General features: G+C 35.0%; 1 protein-coding gene across 1 annotated transcript; it reads right to left on the bottom strand.

Moving 5' to 3' along the window:
• Positions 1-9,713: 9,713 nt before the first annotated feature.
• LOC141389941 (epidermal retinol dehydrogenase 2) lies at positions 9,714-11,713 on the bottom strand. Its single transcript, XM_073962222.1, has 4 exons — positions 11,511-11,713; positions 11,092-11,454; positions 10,474-11,024; positions 9,714-9,834 (listed from the first exon to the last, which is right to left on the bottom strand). Exons 2-4 carry the CDS (start codon positions 11,395-11,397, stop codon positions 9,747-9,749), a joined length of 945 nt encoding a protein of 314 aa, XP_073818323.1. The 5' UTR covers positions 11,398-11,454; positions 11,511-11,713; the 3' UTR covers positions 9,714-9,746.
• Positions 11,714-20,822: the final 9,109 nt, after the last annotated feature.

Genomic DNA, 20,822 nt, shown 5'->3' with positions numbered 1-20,822 from the left:
GTGCTCATTTCGTCCCATCCATCAATTAATTTTTATTTTATTTTTGTTTAATATTATTAGAACAGTGAAATTAATAACCAACCTTTATTAAAAAGGAACTATGGATCTATTTCGTTTCCTTTTGTATGTTACATACAAATGCACAAAGACATAATACCCCTTACCACGTATTATAAAGTATAAGCAGCATAGAATACGTGGTAAAATGTTCAAGTCAATCCGGACACTACTGCCGAGATACGAGCGTTGGAAGGGACAAATATATTCAGGGCAATCATGAATATTTCCCTCGGAATTTTTCCGCACGGAAAATAATTTTAAAAGGTGAAATTCTTGAAAAATCATTGTTTTAAAACGTGGAAAACTGCTAGAATTTCCTAATTATGGAATATTCTTGCCTAATCAACAAAAATATTCCCTTTTTGGACATCAATACGGAAATAAAAAATTGTAAAATTGGGGAAAGGGAACAAATTCCGCACGGAATTTTTATTCATGATTGCCCTGATTGTGTTTTGTATGTAGAATATAAACAAAAACGTGTTTTTTTTTTTTTAAATGAAATTTTGAAATCGGTTCCAACTCTAGCTCGCAGACTAGTGAACCGATTGCCATATATTTTTAAAAACTTATCGACGACATCAAAATCTAGTCCTTCATCAATCGATTTTATTTTTTAATTTTTTTTTTGGTTTGCCCGTTTTAGGACCAAAATACATACCTCAGTTTTTCAAGACAAAAATTTAAATTTTGAATTTTTCTGTCCACCATTTTCGTGAAACGTAATATTTTGTAAAGAAAAATCGATCGATAAAGGACTAGATCTTTATATTTTTAATAAGGCCACAAAAATATATAATGATCGGTTCATTACTTTTCGAGCTACAGTTGGCACCGCAAAACTCTTTAATAAAAACAGGGTTTCGTAGACGGTCATTTGTATAATACAAGGCAATATTTTTGAACAACAAAAATCACAAAGTAGATAAAAATGTGCACTTTCAGATGAAAAAAATCCAAAAAGTTTCGTAGTTAGCTTTAAAAAATCATGAAAAATGTCTTTTATTGGGCTTTATGGGGGCCACCTATTAAAGGTTGTTGTTTGTTGATTTTATATGAAATATTGACGCAAAGTATATAAATTCAGTAAAAGAGTTCACAATAATTACATTTTAAATTTTTACAGAGTATAAGATATAAGTCCTCGGATATTTAGAATTACAAATAAACCATTTCGGACCACGTTCGGTATAGTAGCCATATAAAAGTTCTGCCCGTTTTCAGTCACGTTCTGATGAATTCCACAATTTTACAATCACAGAGAATACAGTTTTTATTTTTCTATTTTCTTTTCTTAAGTACTCGTACATATCGCAATACCAAAACGACTTATCTGAATTAAATACCCCAAAAAGAACAATAACTAGAATCCGCAAGTGCGGAGTGGACTTCTATTTCCAGCTATCGTTTCGATAACCTAAGAATATAATATTATTTTATGTCATAAAAACGCCAATGCTTTACTTCTTAACCAGAAATGATAGTACAGTATAATCTCGATAATCCGGACACCACATGTTTTGGCGGAGTCCGGATTATCGAATTGTCCGGATTACCGAGTAGTAACAAAAACATATAATTTTGTAAGATTAAATCATTATAATGAACGTTTAGTTGTTAATAATTTGACATCTAAGGTAAACGAATTCATATTAAGCAAATGTGACGGGTTGCCACCATTTTTAGACTGGGAGCAGCTTTCCTAGCTACCAAAATATTTCGTATATTAATCCAGCGTAATTTAGGTGACCTATGCTGATGATTACGAGAATGTTCGTATGTTCGACAAAGTTGTTTATTGTAACCTTAAGTACATTTTTATAGTTGACTGTATCTTTAACATTTGGACGGTTTGGCATAATAGACCAGAATCGAAAGGAAACGTATAAAAATCTAACATTTTCTAAAGTGATTTTGGAAATAGTCAGGCCTAAACCCATAGTCGTCGTTTAAATCTATATATATAAAAGAGCTTAGTGAGTGAGTGAGTGACTGACATATCATCGCCCAGACGAAACCGCTGAAGCTAGAAAGCTGAAATTTTGACTGTGGGTTGCTGTCGGTGTGTAGGGGTGAGATAAGGCTGGGTTTTTGGAAATTCTACCTAGAAGGGTACGAAAAGTACTAAATATGGTACCCTTTGTATTAGGCAAACGGGAAGAGCTAGAATTCTGAAATTTGGAATGAGGGTAACTGATGGAGAGTTAGAAAGATGTACCAAAGGGGTTTTGGAAATTCGACCTATAAGTGTACGAAAAGTTACTAAATTTGGTACCAATTGTATATTTTGAGCGGATATAGCTACAATGTTTATATTTGGTATGGAAATCAAGGTTGGAAAGTGGTGTTGATATAAGGAAATGATTTTGGAAGTTCGTACTTATGTGTACGAGTAGTACTAAATTTTACTAAATTTGGTACAATTTGGATTTGGGTCAACGGATAGAGCTGAAAACCTGAAATTTGGAATTTAGATTACCATTGAAGCGTACGATTGAGATATGGGTGTACTTTTGGAAATTCAGACTTATGTGTACGAAAAGTACTAAACGGTACCGAATTTGGTGCAATTTGGATTTAGATAGACATGGAAACCTGAAATTTGAAATTAAGATTACTGATGGAGTGAAGGATTGAGGTAGTTTTGGAAATTCTTGCTTATGGGTACGAAAAGTAGTAAACGGTACTAAATTTGGTACAAATTGGATTTGGGTGAACGGATAGAGCTGGAATCCTGAAATTTGGAATTTAATTACTTTTGGAGTGTAGGATTGAGTTAGTCTTGGAAATTCGTACTTTTGGGTACGGAAAGTACTAAATGGTACTAAATTTGGTACAATTTAAATTTAGTTGAACGGATAGAGTTGGAATCCTGAAATTTCGAATTAAGGTTACTGATGGAGTGTAGGATTGAGATAGTTTTGGAAATTCATACTTATGGGAACGGAAAGTACTAAATGTACTAAATTTGGTTCAATTTATATTTGGGTGAACGGATACAGCTGGAATCCTGAAATTTCGAGTTAAGGTTATTGTTGGAGTGAGGATTGAGGAAGTTTTGGAAATTCGTACTTATGGGTACGATAAGTACTAAATTTGGTACAATTTGGATTTTAGGGAACGAAAAGAGCTGGAATCGTGAAATTTGGAATTAAGATTACTGTTGGACTGTGGGATTGAGTTAGTTTTGAAAATTCGTACATATGGCTACGGAAAGTACTAAATTTGGTACAATGGTACTAAATTTGGTGCAATTTAAATTTAGGAGAACGGACAGAGCTGGAATCATTAAATTTTTAATTAAGATTTCTATTCGGGTGTAGGATTGAGCATGTTTTGGAAATTCGTACTTAAGGGGTACGAAAATTAATAAATGGCACTCAATTTGGATTTGGGTGCACGGATAGAGCTGTAATCCTGAAATCTGGAATTAAGGTTACTGATGGAGTGAAGGATTGAAATAGTTTTGAAAATTCATACTTATGGATACGAAAGTACTAAATTTACTAAATTTGGTACAATTGGATTTGGGTGAACAGATAGAGCTGGAATCCTGAAATTCATAATTAAGTTTACTTATGGGGTGTAAGATTGAGGTAGTTTTGGAAATTCGTACTTATGGGTATGGAAAGTACTAAATGGTACTAAATTTGGTACAATTTATATTTGGGTGAACGGATAGAGCAGGAATCCTGAAATTTCGAGTTAAGGTTATTGTTGGAGTGTAGGGTTAAGGAAGTTTAGGAAATTCACAAAATGGCGAAGAATTTGGTTCGAATTGTTATTGTGTAAATTAGTAGAGCTGAAATTGTGAAATTCGGTATTATGTATACTAAATTGCGATTGGGATTTTGTTTTGGATAAAAGGAAGTAGTTTTTTAACTTATACATATTATAAGTACTGAATTTGGTACCAGTTTGGCGTTGCTTGAAGGGATAAAGGTGGAATTTCGAATTGTTGTATGAGGGATGGTGTTGGTGTTTAGATAAGGATTTTTTGAAATGCATACAAATTTTGAAATTAAGCTGAGGGCTAGCTGACTTATTGAAAAATACGAAATGTACTAAATGGTATTAAATTTGACGTTGGTGTAGCAATGAAGCTGGGATTATATAATTAGTGTGTGAAAAGTACAAAATTGCAATAAATTTGGTATTAGGCAAAGGAATAGGAGTGGAATTCTGGTATATTATTTATTTGTTAAGTTCATTGTTAGAAGTGGTCGTACAATAAATGTACTAGAAGTATTAAGTAATACTAAATATTGAAGCACTGGTATTAGGTGAATCGATAAATGAAATTTGTTGTGAGGAGCACTGTTGAGATTGGATCAGAATGTTTATTAAAATCCACCTTTAAATGTATGAAAGGTTTCTACATGTAATACCATTGGCATTGGGTGAACAAGTAGAGCTAAAAATGTAGCATATGAGCTAAGGTTGTGGATTCTAAAAATTGTACTGAATAATGTACTATTGTTTCTATGTTAACACGAATTCGGTTTCAAAATAATGTAATAATTGTTCCACAAACATCCCAGACGGGACAAAGGAGACTTCTCTCATATCATTGAGTGCACCCCGTTTCATATTAGCTCAATGATATGGGACCTACTGTTTATCGCCGAGTCCGAACGGCGTGCCTTACGACACCACTTGTAGAGAAGTTTTACATGGCTGAAATACTCAGGAAATGTCGCCAACATTACTGAGGGGTATTTTGCCACCGTTGAAACTTTGATGTTGCCTGACCGGGGAATCGATCGGTTTTCTACATTTTAATATCAAAAATTCCAAAATTCGGTTGGAAAATGTAGATAAAATTTTCAAAATACTCATACCGTTCTAATAAAACATGGACTGAAATTTAAAATGTAGGCCGCTGTTGAAGTGTAGAGGTCTTTTTATACCCTCCACCATAGTATGGAGGGTATATTAAGTTTGTTTTTCCGTTTGTAACGCATTGAAATACTCATTTGCGACCCTATAAAGTATATATATCAGGGTAAAATTCTAAGTCGATCTGAGCACATCGGTCTGAAAACGTGGTAATCACTCTAGCATCCACAAAAATGGAGATAGGACGCTGAAATTTTGGGAAAATGCGTCTTTTGTTTGCAGGCAGGTCAAGTTCGATGATGGGCTATATCGGTCCACGTTTTGGTATAGCCCCCATATAACGGTATCCCCCGTTTTACGGTATTTTGACGTTTTTAGCTACATTTTCAGACCGATTTGGCTATAATTTGACATTTAGCGTTCTTAAGTGTCAACAAACATATATAACAAAACTTGTGGACATAGGTCCACGTTTTGGTATAGCCCCCATATAACGGTACCCCCGATTTGCGGTATTTTGACGTTTTTAGCTACATTTTTAGACCGATTTAGCTATAATTTGACATTTAGGGTTCTTAAGTATCAATAAACTTATATAACAAAAGTTGTGGACATAGGTCCACGTTTTGGTATAGCCCCCATGTAACGGTACCCCCCGATATACGGTATTTTGACGTTTTTAGCTACATTATCAGACCGATGTAGCTATAATTTGACATTTAGGGTTCTTAAGTGTTAATAAACTTATAAATTAGAAGTTGTGGACATAGGTCCACGTTTTGGTATAGCCCCCATATAACGGTACCCCCGATTTGCGGTATTTTGACGTTTTTAGCTACATTTTCAGACCGATGTAGCTATAATTTGACATTTGGGGTTCTTAAAAGTCAATAAACTTATATAACAAAAGTTGTGGACATAGGTCCACGTATTGGTATAGCCCCCATATAACGGTACCCCCGATTTGCGGTATTTTGACGTTTTTAGCTACATTTTTAGACCGATTTAGCTATAATTTGACATTTAGGGTTCTTAAGTATCAATAAACTTATATAACAAAAGTTGTGGACATAGGTCCACGTTTTGGTATAGCCCCCATGTAACGGTACCCCCCGATATACGGTATTTTGACGTTTTTAGCTACATTATCAGACCGATGTAGCTATAATTTGACATTTAGGGTTCTTAAGTGTTAATAAACTTATAAATTAGAAGTTGTGGACATAGGTCCACGTTTTGGTATAGCCCCCATATAACGGTACCCCCCGATTTACGGTATTTTGACGTTTTTAGCTACATTTTCAGACCGATGTAGCTATAATTTGACATTTAGGGTTCTTAAGTGTAACTAAACTTATATAACAAAAGTTGTGGACCTAGGTCCAAGTTTTGGTATAGCCCCCATATAACGGTACCCCCGATTTACGGCATTTTGACGTTTTTATCTACATTTTCAGACCGATTTAGCTATCAATTGACATTTAGGGTTCTTAAATGTCAATAAACTTATATAACTAGTGGACATAGGTCCATGTTTTGGAATAGCCCCCATATAACGTTACCGCCCGATTTCAGGTATTTTGAGAATTTTACCAACAAGTTTTAACCGAATTATCTGTAATTTGAACATTTGACTTTTGAAATTCTTAGTGGTCACCACACCTCTCCACCAAAAATTGTCAAGAAAGCCCCCATATAACGGTACCTCCCGATTTTCAGTAATTTGATGATTTTAGCTACAATATTAAACCGAACAAGCAGTCATTTGACATTTGAAGTTCTTAGTGGTCACAACACCTCTCCATCAAAAATTGTCAACATAGGTCCATGTTCGGATATAGCTCCCATGTAACGGTACCTCCCAATTTTCAGTAATTTGGCAATTTTTGCTACAATTTTCAACAGAACTAACTGTAATTTGACATTTGAAGGTTGTAGTGGTCACCACACATTTGCATCAACAATTTTCACCATAGCCCCAATATAACGATACTTCCCGATTTTCGGTACTTTGAGGATTTTACTTAAAATGTTTAACCGAACGTAGGTCCATGTTTTTGTATAGCCCCAAAACAAACCTCCCGATTTTCCGTACCTTAGCTTTACTTTTTGGACGAACTTTCTGTAATTTGAAATTTAAAAGTCAACAAAAATTCTGCAACAAAAATTGTTCATTTAAGTTCATATTTTCGTATAGCCCAGATACCTCCGAAGTAGCTGTTAATGACATTTGAAGTTCCCACGTTATGTACCGATTTTCGATATTTTGAGGATTCTAGCTAAATTTTTTAACCGAATTAGGACTTATTTGACATTAAAGGCTCCCATCAAAAACTGTCAACATAGGCCCATGTTTTATTATAACCCCTATATAACAGTACCTCCCAATTTCTAGCCCACCAAAAGTTGTCAACAGTTAGATATAGGCACCATAAAAAAGAAAGAAGCATTTTATGTACATTATCTGACATTTTAACGTACTCACTTAAAGTTGGGGACAGGAATGAATATTTTATGGTGGAGGGTATGAAAAGTTCGGCCCGGCCGAACTTAATTCTTTTTTACTTGTTTTGAGATTCGAAACGTGTAAGAACAGTACTTCAAAGAAATAAAACATCAATTCAAATAGGTATATTAGTACATAAAAATTTTCAGTGTTCACCATATTAAATATTGTTTATTTGAATATTATTCCTTTTCCGCATATGAAGTAGCGGGCATTTTGCTAGTATTTTATTAAAACAACTTTAATTTATTAGTGGGAAAATTGGCGATGTTTACCAAGTGCAAGACTACAGTTTCACATTTTGCCACAGATCATCATCAGTTCCCTTGTTTTTTTTTTTTTTTTTTTTTTTGTTTTCAACAAAAAAACGAAATCCGAAACTATAGTCTTCCCTGCCACACCCATTGGTAAACATCACCAATTTTTTTCCACTAATAAAATAAAGTTTTTTTAAAAAAATATAAAAACAACGACCATGGGATTAATTTTTGGAAACATATAACTGCGAAATTTTATGAGATAGGGAAAAATGGCGAGACACGTGTCTTCTCTTTTTTGGTCTTCTATCACGCTGCGGTGTTCAGAATATGGTTAATAAACAATAAATCATGACCCAAAAATTACGCACCGTATACAAGGCCTCTACTTGTTTCCTCGTTCAGCTCAATAAAAACTAAACTATGAATTCAAACTTTTAAAGATTCTAGGTAAAATATCCTGAGGGAATTTCTCACTAATCGAAGGGCTAATGAACTAGTTCCTTTAGAGGAAACGAACACACAAGACCGATTTGTCAGGGAACTTTTCTACACAACACTATGTTTTAAATTATGTTGCTTCATTGGAAAGTTTCAGGTAGTTCCATGTCGCATCTTCCTGGCTGTATAACTGAGTCAACTGCGGCTAACTCTGAAAAACTTAACTTTTCTTATTTATACACTAATTGCTATATCAAAGAGTGAAATCGTCAATGAAAGAAATAAGAATATAATGTTCAAAATAGGAAAAATATTGATGTCCGTATTATCGAGGTCAAATAAATATGTGATGTGCGGATTACAGAGTCTACAATGTAAAAAATTATAGTGTCCGGATTACCGCGTTGTCCGGATTAACGAGTGTCCAGATTATCGAGACTATACTGTATATGTAAGCCCATTAAAACATCAGAAATTTAAAATCGGACGATACAGACTACGTCTCATAGATTCCGAATCTTTCTCCCAGTACTGTTTGAGACTACACAACTCATGTTAGGACTTTTCCAATGCTTGGTCGAAAAAATATCTAAGAAACCAATCGGAAAACTCTTAGCTAAATCCTGACAAATTCTATTAGTCGAAGAAATCCCATGATTGTTGTTCCGCCTGTATTCTCTACTCGATGACATTAAAAACTTAGCTGGGCTCAGATCTTACAAGTAATATGATCTAGAATTTCTATATGCTTTAAATTATGTTACATAGTTTTCACAAATAACAATCGGTCCTAATACTCGTAGAACCCCACATAAGTATTCGCTAATAATAAGCATCAACAAGGAATCTACCCTTGCCGATTGACCAATTGTGCCTAAATGCGTTTTATATTTGTCAAAACTTGTAAACAATTTGAACTTCTATATAATAAAAATGGTAAAACCTACGAACATATCATAAACGACAATCTTGTAGAGAAATTTCCTGCTACAACATTTTCTTTAGTTACCTTTTGATAGGGCTTGCGGTTTTCAAGCAAAATAGTAAAAAAACTAAAAAACGATAAAAATGTGAACTTTGACCGCGATTTAATTAAAAGTGCTCCGTCATTTTTTTTTTATTTTTCTCATATATGAATATTGTAGTTTCAGAATCCGCAAAAACTTCCCTCCTCTCTCTCCTTTCAAGAGCACCGTGTTGTAGTTAGTTATTCTATATTATTTCAAAATATTTCTTGATTGAGGATATTAAAAGTTCAGACTTAACGTTTTTTACTGTTTTTATGCGGTTATCGGCAAATCAGTCATTTTTACTTGTTTAATTTATTTTTTTGGAGAAGTACATCTTTTTTTAACAATAACTCAAGATTAACATAAGTCGATTTATGCTTATTTCATACAAAGCCACCGAAATTAACCCTTTCAGTGTCAAAAATAATTTCCATGTAAAAACATTTGAGCCTCCAATGCATTTGATACTGGAACTTTTATTAGGATAGAGAATAGTGACTCCGCCTTTCTAAATATTTTGTCATGTTTTTCTAGACGGTTAATTTTGAATTTAGAAACCGTTTATTAAAAAGTATTACCATACACAAATAAAAAAACTAATTTTTAAGTGTTAACGAACATTTCAAACATTTATTATTTTAACTTTTTCCGCTGATCATTGAGATCTATCTTTGGATGTAAGAACATCAACATTTTTTCACGCAGCCACGCAGAAAGGAACCTGAAAGGAAAATAATAAAGTCAAATAATTACTCAAATTTAGATTTAATCAGTCCGTCCTAGGAAATGTTCAATAATTACCCAAAAATTGGATTGGCTTTAGAATAAGTTCAGTCAAAACAATATACCACTGTGTACGTTGAATAAACGTTCCATTATTAGTGAACATTTTAAATTTGATGTTTTAAGATTTTTTTTATTGCAATGTTTAATTATTTTTGTCAAATTGATCCAAAAACCAAACAGCTCGGATTTTGATTTTAGCTATATCATAGGACCCAATGTACCTATAATTGGTCAAGTAGGCATATTGGAGCAATATAAAGATCCGAGCAGATTTTCATAAATTGTTTTAGGATTTGTTTTAGCCAACGCCATAAAATTAAATTTAAATTTTTCATAAATTCTTTTCAGAAAACTACCAACATTGTTTGGTAGATTTTTTTGATCTGAAAGAGCACATCTTAATCTAGTGTCCGAAAAATAGTGTTGAAAAAATATTTTGCGGTTTTGTAGGCAATATTGTTCCGATAGACTTGAACATTTTACCACATATTCAATGCTATTTCTACTTTAAAATAAGCCAATCAAAAATTGTTCGATTCAACCCAATATACACACATAATATGGCCACACTTACTCTTGCAATTTGTGTCCCAAAATACATTGGCGTGGTACTGTCAATTCATCAACTCCCTGAAGTAGAGCAGCGACAGCTTCTTTGGCCACAAAATCACCATCTAAAATAGGTGCCAATTTATCGATACCATTTGTGCTGACAATATTCTCGGTCGGCTTGTGTGTGGTCATATAGGTGGGCATTAAAGTGGTTACTGTAATTCCAGAATACTCATCTAAATCCATACGCAATGAAGACATGTATGCACGTACTGCAGCCTTGGTGGGTCCATAAATTTGTAGTTGTGCCACCTGCATTAAAGCACTCAACGAACTAACACACAAAATGTGACCACGGTTTAGGATTTTCATTCGTGGCACAAACAATTGGTTTAGCCATACTTGAGATGTGAAATTTACAGTTATAACTTTTTGAATTTCTTCAAAATCACGAGGTTCACTATCCGAGAAATACACTATGCCAGCATTGTTGATGATGATGGTTATATCGCCAAAATCTTTGGTAACCTGGGCATGAAATTCCACCAGTTTTTGATGATTTGTAATGTCAACCTGAAAAATATGAAAAACCAATTTAAAAAACAAATATTTAAAATATTTTTAAATTTATTGTTATTACCTTATAAGCCTTGCTTCTAATTTTATAGGTTTTCTTTAGAAATTCACATGTTTCTTGGGCTTTATCTTCGAGTATGTCCACAATGGCAATGTGACAACCTCTCTGGGCCAATTCAGTGGCCAACTTCCGTCCCAATCCCTGAGCTCCTCCTGTAACCACTGCAACTTCTCCTTTGATATTTGCCTCTGTATTTCGCACCAATAACCACCGGATGAAACTAATCCATAATAATATCGGAAACGCTAAAAGTGTCACAATCAAATGCAGCCAGTAAATGCAATTCGTCCAAAAATTCTTATCAATCATTGCGCAACGTGTTAAAGGTGTAAAGACCCAAACGGTGTTTACGTTTCCACAGTTAAACTAGAAATGTTTATATTTTTTACTGTTTTCCTATGCGTGTGTATTCGTTTAACTACCTGAGCTAGAAAACTGGTATCTTGTCACAAATACCTGTGTAGAAGAGTGTTTTTTATTCTGGATGATTCCGAGTGAAAGTGAAAGAAATGCGCTTTCGTTTTTCTTACTCAATCAATCTCCACAAAATGTTGTAATCTGAGGCTCAGATTCTGAGCTCTTAGAGTGTTAGAGAGAGATGGAGAATGTGAATTTTTACCAAATAAATATCTATTGATAACAGGTAGACTTATAACGTATAACAGCGATGCTCGCCGTCATACTTAAATGTGTAAACAAACCACACGTATTCTCTCTTTACTTTTGAGATACCATTATTTAGCAATGGAAAGAGTATATTACCACTACTAATACACCAACTTTTCTCAGCACTAATGTCATAGAACACAGTGAGTATGCGTTTATCTCTGAATTAGAATAACTTCCCAGCAAACCAAATGTCGGATATCCGACACGTCTTAACAATTTCGGAAGCAACTTCGTTCAGATTTCGTTCCGATTTCTAAGCGATTTTTCGGAGCGGAAATAGTTCCGATGTCGGAAAGAAATTTCCTTTCCGAATTTCCCAAAGATTTTCCTCAGATTTCGTTACGCAATCGGATCGAAATTGAGACGATGTCGCTCCGACATTTCGTTCCGAAATTATGTCAACCACTTCATACAACTTTCGTTAAGATATCGTTACGATTTCGGATCAGACATCGGACATATCGTCCGAATTTTGTTCCGATTTCGTTAAGATGTCGGTACGATTGGTTTGCTGGGTTGTGTTATTCAATGGAGATCAATCGATTCGTTCGCTGCTGAAAGAAATTAGAAAATTAAATGTAAATGAATAGTAAATCTTTGTATATTTACTTATAATTGACATGGACTAATATATGCTAAAATCTATTGACGTAAGGTTCTAATGCCGATGTAATTATTCAGATAGTAGATTAATAAATGTAGTATATAACTAAAGTATACACTAGGTCACATAAATCTGGGCATATTCACATGAAATGTGTCATTCCGATTACATGGTATAACATTTTACGAAGATATACATTCTTTTGAAATGTGGGTAGACATATAGTTATTCAAGTAAAATATTTTCATTTTTGGTTTTATATTTTGTTTCAATTCTTTATTCATCCGATATTTCGCTTACTATCGGTAATCATCTTCAGGGATCTATTAAAAAACAAGTGAGCCAAGGCTATAGTCGGGTCGGAGGCGAGTATGTGATACCCTACACCCCTTCCCCTGTGCATAAGCTTTTGACTGTTAAAATTCAAAATATTAAAATTGGGCTAGCTCTGAATGTCTTTATTAATACAGGTCAATTTTGTTGAAACGCGTTTAAGTGGATAGTCAGTGAAAGTCAAATAAAAAATAGAAAAGTGGGATGTACGCCAACCATCAATAGGCTTCTTTCTCTGTGAGACCCCCATCAACCCCCAAAATTTCGTGAGGATCCGATCAAAATTCCGACATGTATTGTGATTGCACAAAAAATGGAAAAAGGGATGCATTACCGACGATTGCGATATCTCTGTTGTTTAACCACCTATGACAACCTACTTCACATCGTTGTAAAGTTGATATTTTCTGCTTTCCTTGTCAGGTTTTTCTTTCCATGTACCTCTTACAGAAGAGAGATATTCGCTTTTAAATAAAACCTTGGCCTTTTCTCCAAATAAGTTAATTTCACATTCCGACCCTGAATAATACCCTACCATTTCTTCTGTGGGACCCCCATTAACACCCAAAATTTCCAATCAAAATTGCGACGTGTAGCGTGATTACAAAAAAAAAATAAAAAATGGGATGTATAACCGACTATTGCGATATCTCCGTTATTTGGCCACCTACGCCATGAGCAGGTTTAGCTTTTGACAACCCCTTATGGAAACGGAGATATTCGCTATTAAATAAAACGTTGACTTTTTCTCCAGATAAGTTTTTTGCCCATTCCGACCCCTGAATAGTATCCGATAATCGCCAAAATCAATAGGCTTTTTCCTCTGTAGGACCTCCATTAACCCCCAAAATTTCGTGAAGATCCGATCCAAATTGCGACCTGTAGCGTGATTACAAAAAAAATGGAAAAATGGGATGTATTGCCGACTATTGCGATATCTCCGTTATTTGGCCACCTACGCCAACCTACTTTGCATCATTGTAAAGATCACCTTTCTAAAGGTGATGTTTTCTACTTTCACTGTCAGATTTTGCCTTTGGAATACCCATTATAGAAGCTGAGATATTCGCTTTGGAAAAATACGTTGACTTTTTCCGTAAATATATTTTTTGCTCATTCCGACCCCAAAATATTATCCAACCATCACCAAAATCAATAGTCTTCTTCCCATCTGGGACCCTCATCAACACCCAAAATTTCGTGACGATCCGATCCAAATTACGACCTGAAACGTGGTTTCTTAAAAAATGGAAAAATGGGATGTGTTACCGACTATTGCAATATCTCCGTTAATTGGCCACCTACGCCAACCTAATTTGCATCATTGTAAAGACGGGATTTTCTACTTTCATTGCCAGGCTTTGCTTTTGAAAAGTCCCCAACAAAAGCTGTGTTATTCGTCATTATAATTAAAATCGAAAAAATGCAAAGTTGGGTTTTATTTTCGACTATTGCAATATCTTCGTTGTTTGACCAACTACGATAATCTGCTTTACATCGTTAGAAAGGTGAAAGGTACCCATTATAGAAGCTGAGATATTCCAAATACATGTTTGCCCATTCCGACCCCTAAATATTATCCGACCCTCACCAAAATCAATAGGATTCTTCCCATCCGGGACTCTCATCAACACCCAAAATTTGGTGACGATCCGATCAAAATTGCGACCTTTAGCGTGATTACAAGGTTTAGATGGACAGACGGACGAACGGACACACATAGCCAGATCGACTCAGCTCGTCGAGACATTCATTTTGGTATAAATAATGGCCGTAGACCCATACTTATATGGTCTACGACCATTATTTCGATGCGTTACAAACTTTTTGGCCAAAACCAACTTATAATACGCTCGATATCTCATAAACAGAGCAACCGATTTGGTCCAAACATTGGATTTCGAAATATTTTTTCCAAAATTCGTTTATGTTCTAAAGTGGGCCCTATCGGTCCACTCTTAGGGGTACCACCCACACAAATGTTGAACATTTTTGTTCAAGTGCGGTTAAGGGTCTGTTCGGAAATCTTTGGAAATTTTTACCGAAGCTACTCCTAGTTGCCCTGTTTACAGCGATATTATGTTTTTCGTGGGCAAGGCCATCTTACCTGATATAATGCTCTAAAAACTCTAAATTCGAGAGAAATGCATCCCAAAATAAGACCCTCTTTATATCACAGGCTGATGTTATATCTAACGGTGCTCTTGAACCAACTTGAACCTGGGAAGTTTATGCGGATTCTGAAATCGTCGGATCGCTTTTTAAATAAATCGCGGCCAAAGTTCACATTTTTAGAGTTTTTTAGGTTTTCACGATTTTGCTGGGAAACCGCAAGCCCCATAAAAATTGAACTAAATAAAATATTGTAACAGTAAAAAATCTCTACAAGATTGTCCACTACGATATTTTAGTAGGTTTTGCACTTTTTGAGATATAGAAGTTCAAATTTGGAGAATGCACTGACAGTATCGTCTCCTTATAAAACAATAAAAAATATTATAGAGGTCAATATATCTAATATTTTCTCTAATCCCATTTCGATGGGACCTGCGGTTTCCAAGCAAAATCGTGAAAACTTAAAAAAACCTAAAAATGTGAACTTTGGTCGCGATTTATTTAAAAAACGCTGTTTTTGGATTTCGATTTTTCCCATCTATGAACATTGTAGTTTCAGAATCCGCAAAAACTTCATCTGTTATTTTTTATGTACCTATGCGTCTGGTGTTGCTTTTGTACTTGGCATTTCAATTAAATAAATAACCACGACCATTTATAAATGTGTGTATGTATCTTTTTTTTGTGGCTTTTGGGTTTGTATTTAACAAAAAAAAAAAAAAAAAAAAACAAAATAATTGTAAATATGAATATTTTTTTATTGATTGGAAAAAATGCATTCAAAAATTTTTTTAATCAAGAAAATATTTTGTTTTTATCAAGCAAAATGAGGAATATTTTGATAAATATTTTTGTCAATATGTGAAATGTTTTATCAGTTCAAAATAAAAAAATCGATAAATATTTTAATCAATATTACAATTTAATTTTATCAAAATGTATTTTTACTTTGTGATCAAAAAATTTTATCGAATTTTGTGAATATGACAATTTTTTTTATTGCCGGAAAATCGATAAATTTTTGGTTGAATCTATGAATTTCTTTATCAAATGACTACAATTTTTTTTTCTGTGCAGGTGTAAGCTCCTTTCATTTAAAGTTAGTTTAAGAGCACCATAGTCTCTGTTGGCAAAGTCGATTGATATTGTTTTACTTGTTTCCAGCGTATTGGTGAACCCTCATCAGTAGACAGCGGCATTTTATGCAACCCCTATTTTTGGTCCCATTCATGTCAAATTTTGGGGCTAGGCATATTTATGGCTTCTGATTAAATTGCAATCGAAATATATGGCATATGCAAAATGCATATGAATTTCACATATTTTCTTATGCAACAAATATTTCAATAATATGTACAAAAATGTTTGTGTGTACCATTTTTCTGTTCAAAATTATCTTCAGACAAGTCAATAAAATAGAGAAATGTATAACCACAGCCACAACCTTCAAAATACCGAAAATCGGGATGTATCGTTCTATGGGGGCAATATGAAGACGTAGACCTATACCGACAAATTTCAAGTGGAAAGTTTTATACCCCCAAGGAAGACTTAATACCAAATTTCAGCAATTTCGGAGGGAGATTGAGGCCACAACCTTCAAAATACCAGAAAACCGGAGGTACAGTTCTATGGGGGCTCTATTAAGACGTGGACCAATGCCGAGAAATTTCACTTGGAAAATTGTATACCTCCAAGGAAGACTTAATACCAAATTTCAGCCATTTCGGAGGGATATTGAGGCCACAACCTTCAAAATACCAGAAATCCGGAGGTACCATTCTATGGGGGCTATGTGAAGACCTGGACATACACTGACGAATTTCAGGTGGAAAGTTGTATGCCCCCAACGAAGACTAAATACCAAATTTCAGTTATTTCGGTGGGTTACAACTTTCAAAATACCGAAAATCGGGAGATGCCGTTCAATGGGGGCTATATGAAGACCTGGACATATACTGTCAAATTTCAGGTTTAAAGTTTCATGCATCTAACGAAGACTTAATACAAAATGTTAGCCATTTTAGTGCGATGTTGAGGCCACAACCTTCAAAACAGCGAGGGACCGTTCTAAGGGGGCTATATGAAGACGTGGACCTATGCGGACAAATTTCAGGTTTAAAGTTTCATACCCCTAACGAAGACTTAATATCAAATTTCAGCCATTTCGGTGGATATTTGGACCACAAATCCTTATATATGTAATATGTAAAAATATGTAAATATGCAAAAATTTCCGGGCTTAATTCGTTTTATTTTGTTATAAAACGAGTTTCTGTCTAATCAGAGTTTCTCCACGACCATCCTAACCATACATATATGCATTTGCAGAGGATTCCGCTGTCTACTCATCAGTCATATTAGGTACCTTATAACGGATATTAGAGGCAGTTAATCGGGTAACACTTGAGATAATAGATAGATGGATTAAGGTCAGAGCAGTTCTGATCTTTGCAACTAAATCCAATCGATGTTAAAACCAGTTCATACTTCCTAATCGCTATACGTTCTTGAAAATGACATAATTATTCCAAAAAGTATATTTATTTCCGATTAACGAGGTTAATCGGGTTCTAGTAACCTATCTAGTAATATTGAATTTCCATATCTCTTTGGACCCACATTTTTTGGCATTTGTCCTTTGATCTATTTGCATATTTTTTATGTTTTTATAGACAAAACACCTTATATAGGTAAGTCATGGATTTAAAAACCTCGTAATAAAACGTTGTATTTCAAATCAAATAAGCACTTTCCTACCACCAGCAGAGTTCAAATGAACAGCATTTCATTTTATTTCCAAACAATCATCATTACAATAAAGAAAACGCATTGACTTAACGACTAACTGACTGACACTTGTTTTTCATTTGTGTTTATTGTGCCGTAATTTCCACATTTCCTCAACTCCCCCACAGAGACCGGTATATGTACGTACATGCTTGTGAGTGTATGTCGTGTGTATAACGTTGTAATCAACAAAATTGGCACCTGTTTTGCCGGTACTCCATTGAACCCTTTTTTCAGGAAAACACTTGTAAGTATTTTCCAAATTTCCCATTAAAAAATCAAACAATTTCCATATCAATGAAAAACATTTAAAAATTGTGCTGAAATTTTTTCAAACAAAATAAATAAATACCAACGAACCAATCCACATTGGATGCAATAATAATAACAAGAACAACGACAACAACAATGACATAACAATGCATTGGGGAAGGCTTACATTAAATGTTGTTAAGAAATTGTGCTGTTAAGTTGAGTTTTCTTACCCCACCTAAGGGGGTAATGAAATGAAAATCCATTCCTAAGCCGCAATAAAAATTGAACTGCCGTTGCTGCTGCTGTTGTCGTATAAAAATAAATACTCGGAAAATGTGCTCTCGTTTTTTTTCTGTAAGACATCGTTTTTTATGATGTGCTGCAAATGTCGTGGGATCACAAGGGGAATGCAGGGAAGGAGGCCAGACATATGATTTGTTTTTGATGGGCCATACAAAGTATGCTGTTGCAACGGTTGAAGACGTTGTTGTTATTGTAATGGCAGCAACATAATTTGTCCATGTTTTGTTTATATTTTGAATTTGAGGTCAACTACATCTACTGAGCATTGAATATCACCGTGGGCATTGTGTAAGGGATGAGCACAGTGGTAAAAGGAAGTTAAAATTTATTAACTTCTTTGAAGTTTCCTTTTATTATTCGCAGCATTCTTGGCGATTTTGCCCAGAATGAACTTTGCCTTTTGGTACAGGGCTTCCTGAATGTGCATGTGCATTTTTTGACCAAACTAACAGTAGTTTGGCATAGCCCCTTTATAATGGTTTAGCTACTCTTTTTAACCGAACTAGCTGTAATTTGCCATTTGGTGTTCCTAGTAGTCACAACATTGCTCCACTAAAAATTGTCAATAGAGGTCCATGTTTTGGTATAACCCCCATATAGCGGTAGCTCACTATTTTCGATATTTTCAGGATTTTGGATATATGTATATTGTTTTAATTTGACATTTAAGATTCCCAGTGAGCACAAAACCTCCTTACCAAAAAAATATCAATTAATATAGGTCCATGTTTTGGTATGGCCCCCTGTAACGGTACATCCTGAGTTTCGCTATTTTGAGGATTTTAGCTATAATTCTCACCGAACTTGATATAATTTGTCAATTGAGGTTCCCAATGGTCACCACACTTGTCCACCAATATTATCAACATTGGTTCATGTTTTGATATAGCCCACTTATAACAGTACGTCCCAAATTTTGGAATTTTAGCTACAATTTTTAACCGAACTAGCGAACTTAATATAATTTGTCAATTGATGTTTCCAATGGTCACCACACTTCTTCACAAATATTGTTAATATTGGTCCATGTTTTCATACAGCCCACTTATAACAGTACGTTCCAATTTTCGGAATTTTGCAATTTCAGCAACAATTTTTAACCGAACTAGCGTTTATTAGGCATTTGAGGTTCCCAGTGGTCGCAAAACGTTTCAACCAAAAAAACTGTTAACACGTGTTAGTATAGCCATCACATAACTGTAACCTCCGATTTTCGGTATTCTGAGGAATTTAGGTACAATTTTTAACCGAACTAGATGTAATTTGATATTTGAGGTTCCCAACGGTCACCAAACTTGTCCACCAAAAATTGTCAACATCTGTCTACACTTTGATATCGTTCTTGTATAAAGGAACATCCTGATTGAATGCATTTAGGTGTATCCTTCAACTTATGGTGAAGGCTACACAATTTTCGAACCGGGTCGAACTTAATGATTTTTTACTTATTAGTATTTTGCCGATGATGTGTATCAAAACTGTTTCCATTGCTGACTGAACATAGTTGGCTAGCTATCAGCTCTGGTTAGAAGCTAAGAGGTTTTATTTTGGGGTTTGATTTTTATACCCTCAGCCTTTAGGCTAAAGAGGGTATTTACACTTTGACACGACCAAAAATGTGCCTCATAGAAATAATGGTTTTAGACCCCAAGTATGTTTGTACGATATCCGTTTCAGACAATTTTGAGTAGATCTAGCAATGTCCGTCCGTCTGTCTGTCTGTCTGTCCGTATGTCTGGCTGGCTGGTGCGCACGATAACTCTCGAACGGATTAATCGATTCGGTTCAAATTTTGGGTATCGAAATATTTTGTCCAGATTCGATTTAAGTTCGAACATGGGCCATATAGGTTCACTCCTTCAGGTACCTCCCCCACAAATGTTCAAAAATTGTCACAAAACTTGTGCGCACGATAACTATTGTAGAGAATAACCGATTTGGTCCATACTTTACACATCGTGTAATTTTTACCAAAGTTAGATGAGGTTCCAATATGGACTCAATCGGTCCACTCCTTCGGGTACCTCCCACACAAAATTTCGGAAATGTTCAGTTTAGGACCTGCTCTCGAATCGCTTTGATTTTTGTTTACGCCAGTTGTATTCGCTGTCGTCTATATGACGCTGTAAGTTTCATTAGGGGCAAGTCCATACTTCCTGAGAAAATAGCCTGAAAGTTACAAAAAACCCTATGACACCGTGTGTAGTGGTTGGAGCGCATGATAACTCTCGAACGGATCTGCCGATTCGGTCCAAAATTTGGCTTTCGTAATATTTTGTCCAAACTTAGTTCAAGTTCAAAGATGGATTATATCGGTCCACTCCTTCCGGTACCTTCCCCACAAAAGTTCGAAAATGTTCGGAAAATTTGTGCGTACGATAACTCTTGAAGGGAGTAACCGATTTGGTCCATACTTTGCACATTATGAAATTTCTACCAGGCTTAAATGAGGTTCCAATATGGACTCAATCGGACCACTCCTTCGGGTACCTCCCACACAAAATTTGGGATAAGTTCAGTTTAGTACCTGCTCTCAAATCCCTTCGATTTTTGTTTCAGCAACTTGTATTCACTGCCCCCTATTCGAGGGTACAAGTTTGATCAGGGGCAATTCCACACTTCCTGAGGAAATAGCCTGAAAGTTGCAAAAAACCCCTATGACACC

Source organism: Musca autumnalis, unplaced genomic scaffold (assembly GCF_047663935.1).
Source record: "Musca autumnalis isolate F117 unplaced genomic scaffold, ASM4766393v1 scaffold_1, whole genome shotgun sequence".
Taxonomy (NCBI): Eukaryota; Metazoa; Arthropoda; class Insecta; order Diptera; family Muscidae; genus Musca; species Musca autumnalis.
Note: the sequence above shows the minus strand (reverse complement) of the source record. Positions and strands in the feature narration are given on the sequence as shown.

Coding starts and splice junctions, on each gene's coding strand:
- LOC141389941 (XM_073962222.1), bottom strand. CDS start 11,397: ATGATTGATAAGAATTTTTGGACGAATTGCATTTACTGGCTGCATTTG. Junction 11,025..11,091: donor TTAGAAGCAAGGCTTATAAG/GTAATAACAATA, acceptor CATATTTTTCAG/GTTGACATTACAAATCATCA. Junction 9,835..10,473: donor TTGGGACACAAATTGCAAGA/GTAAGTGTGGCC, acceptor TTTTCCTTTCAG/GTTCCTTTCTGCGTGGCTGC.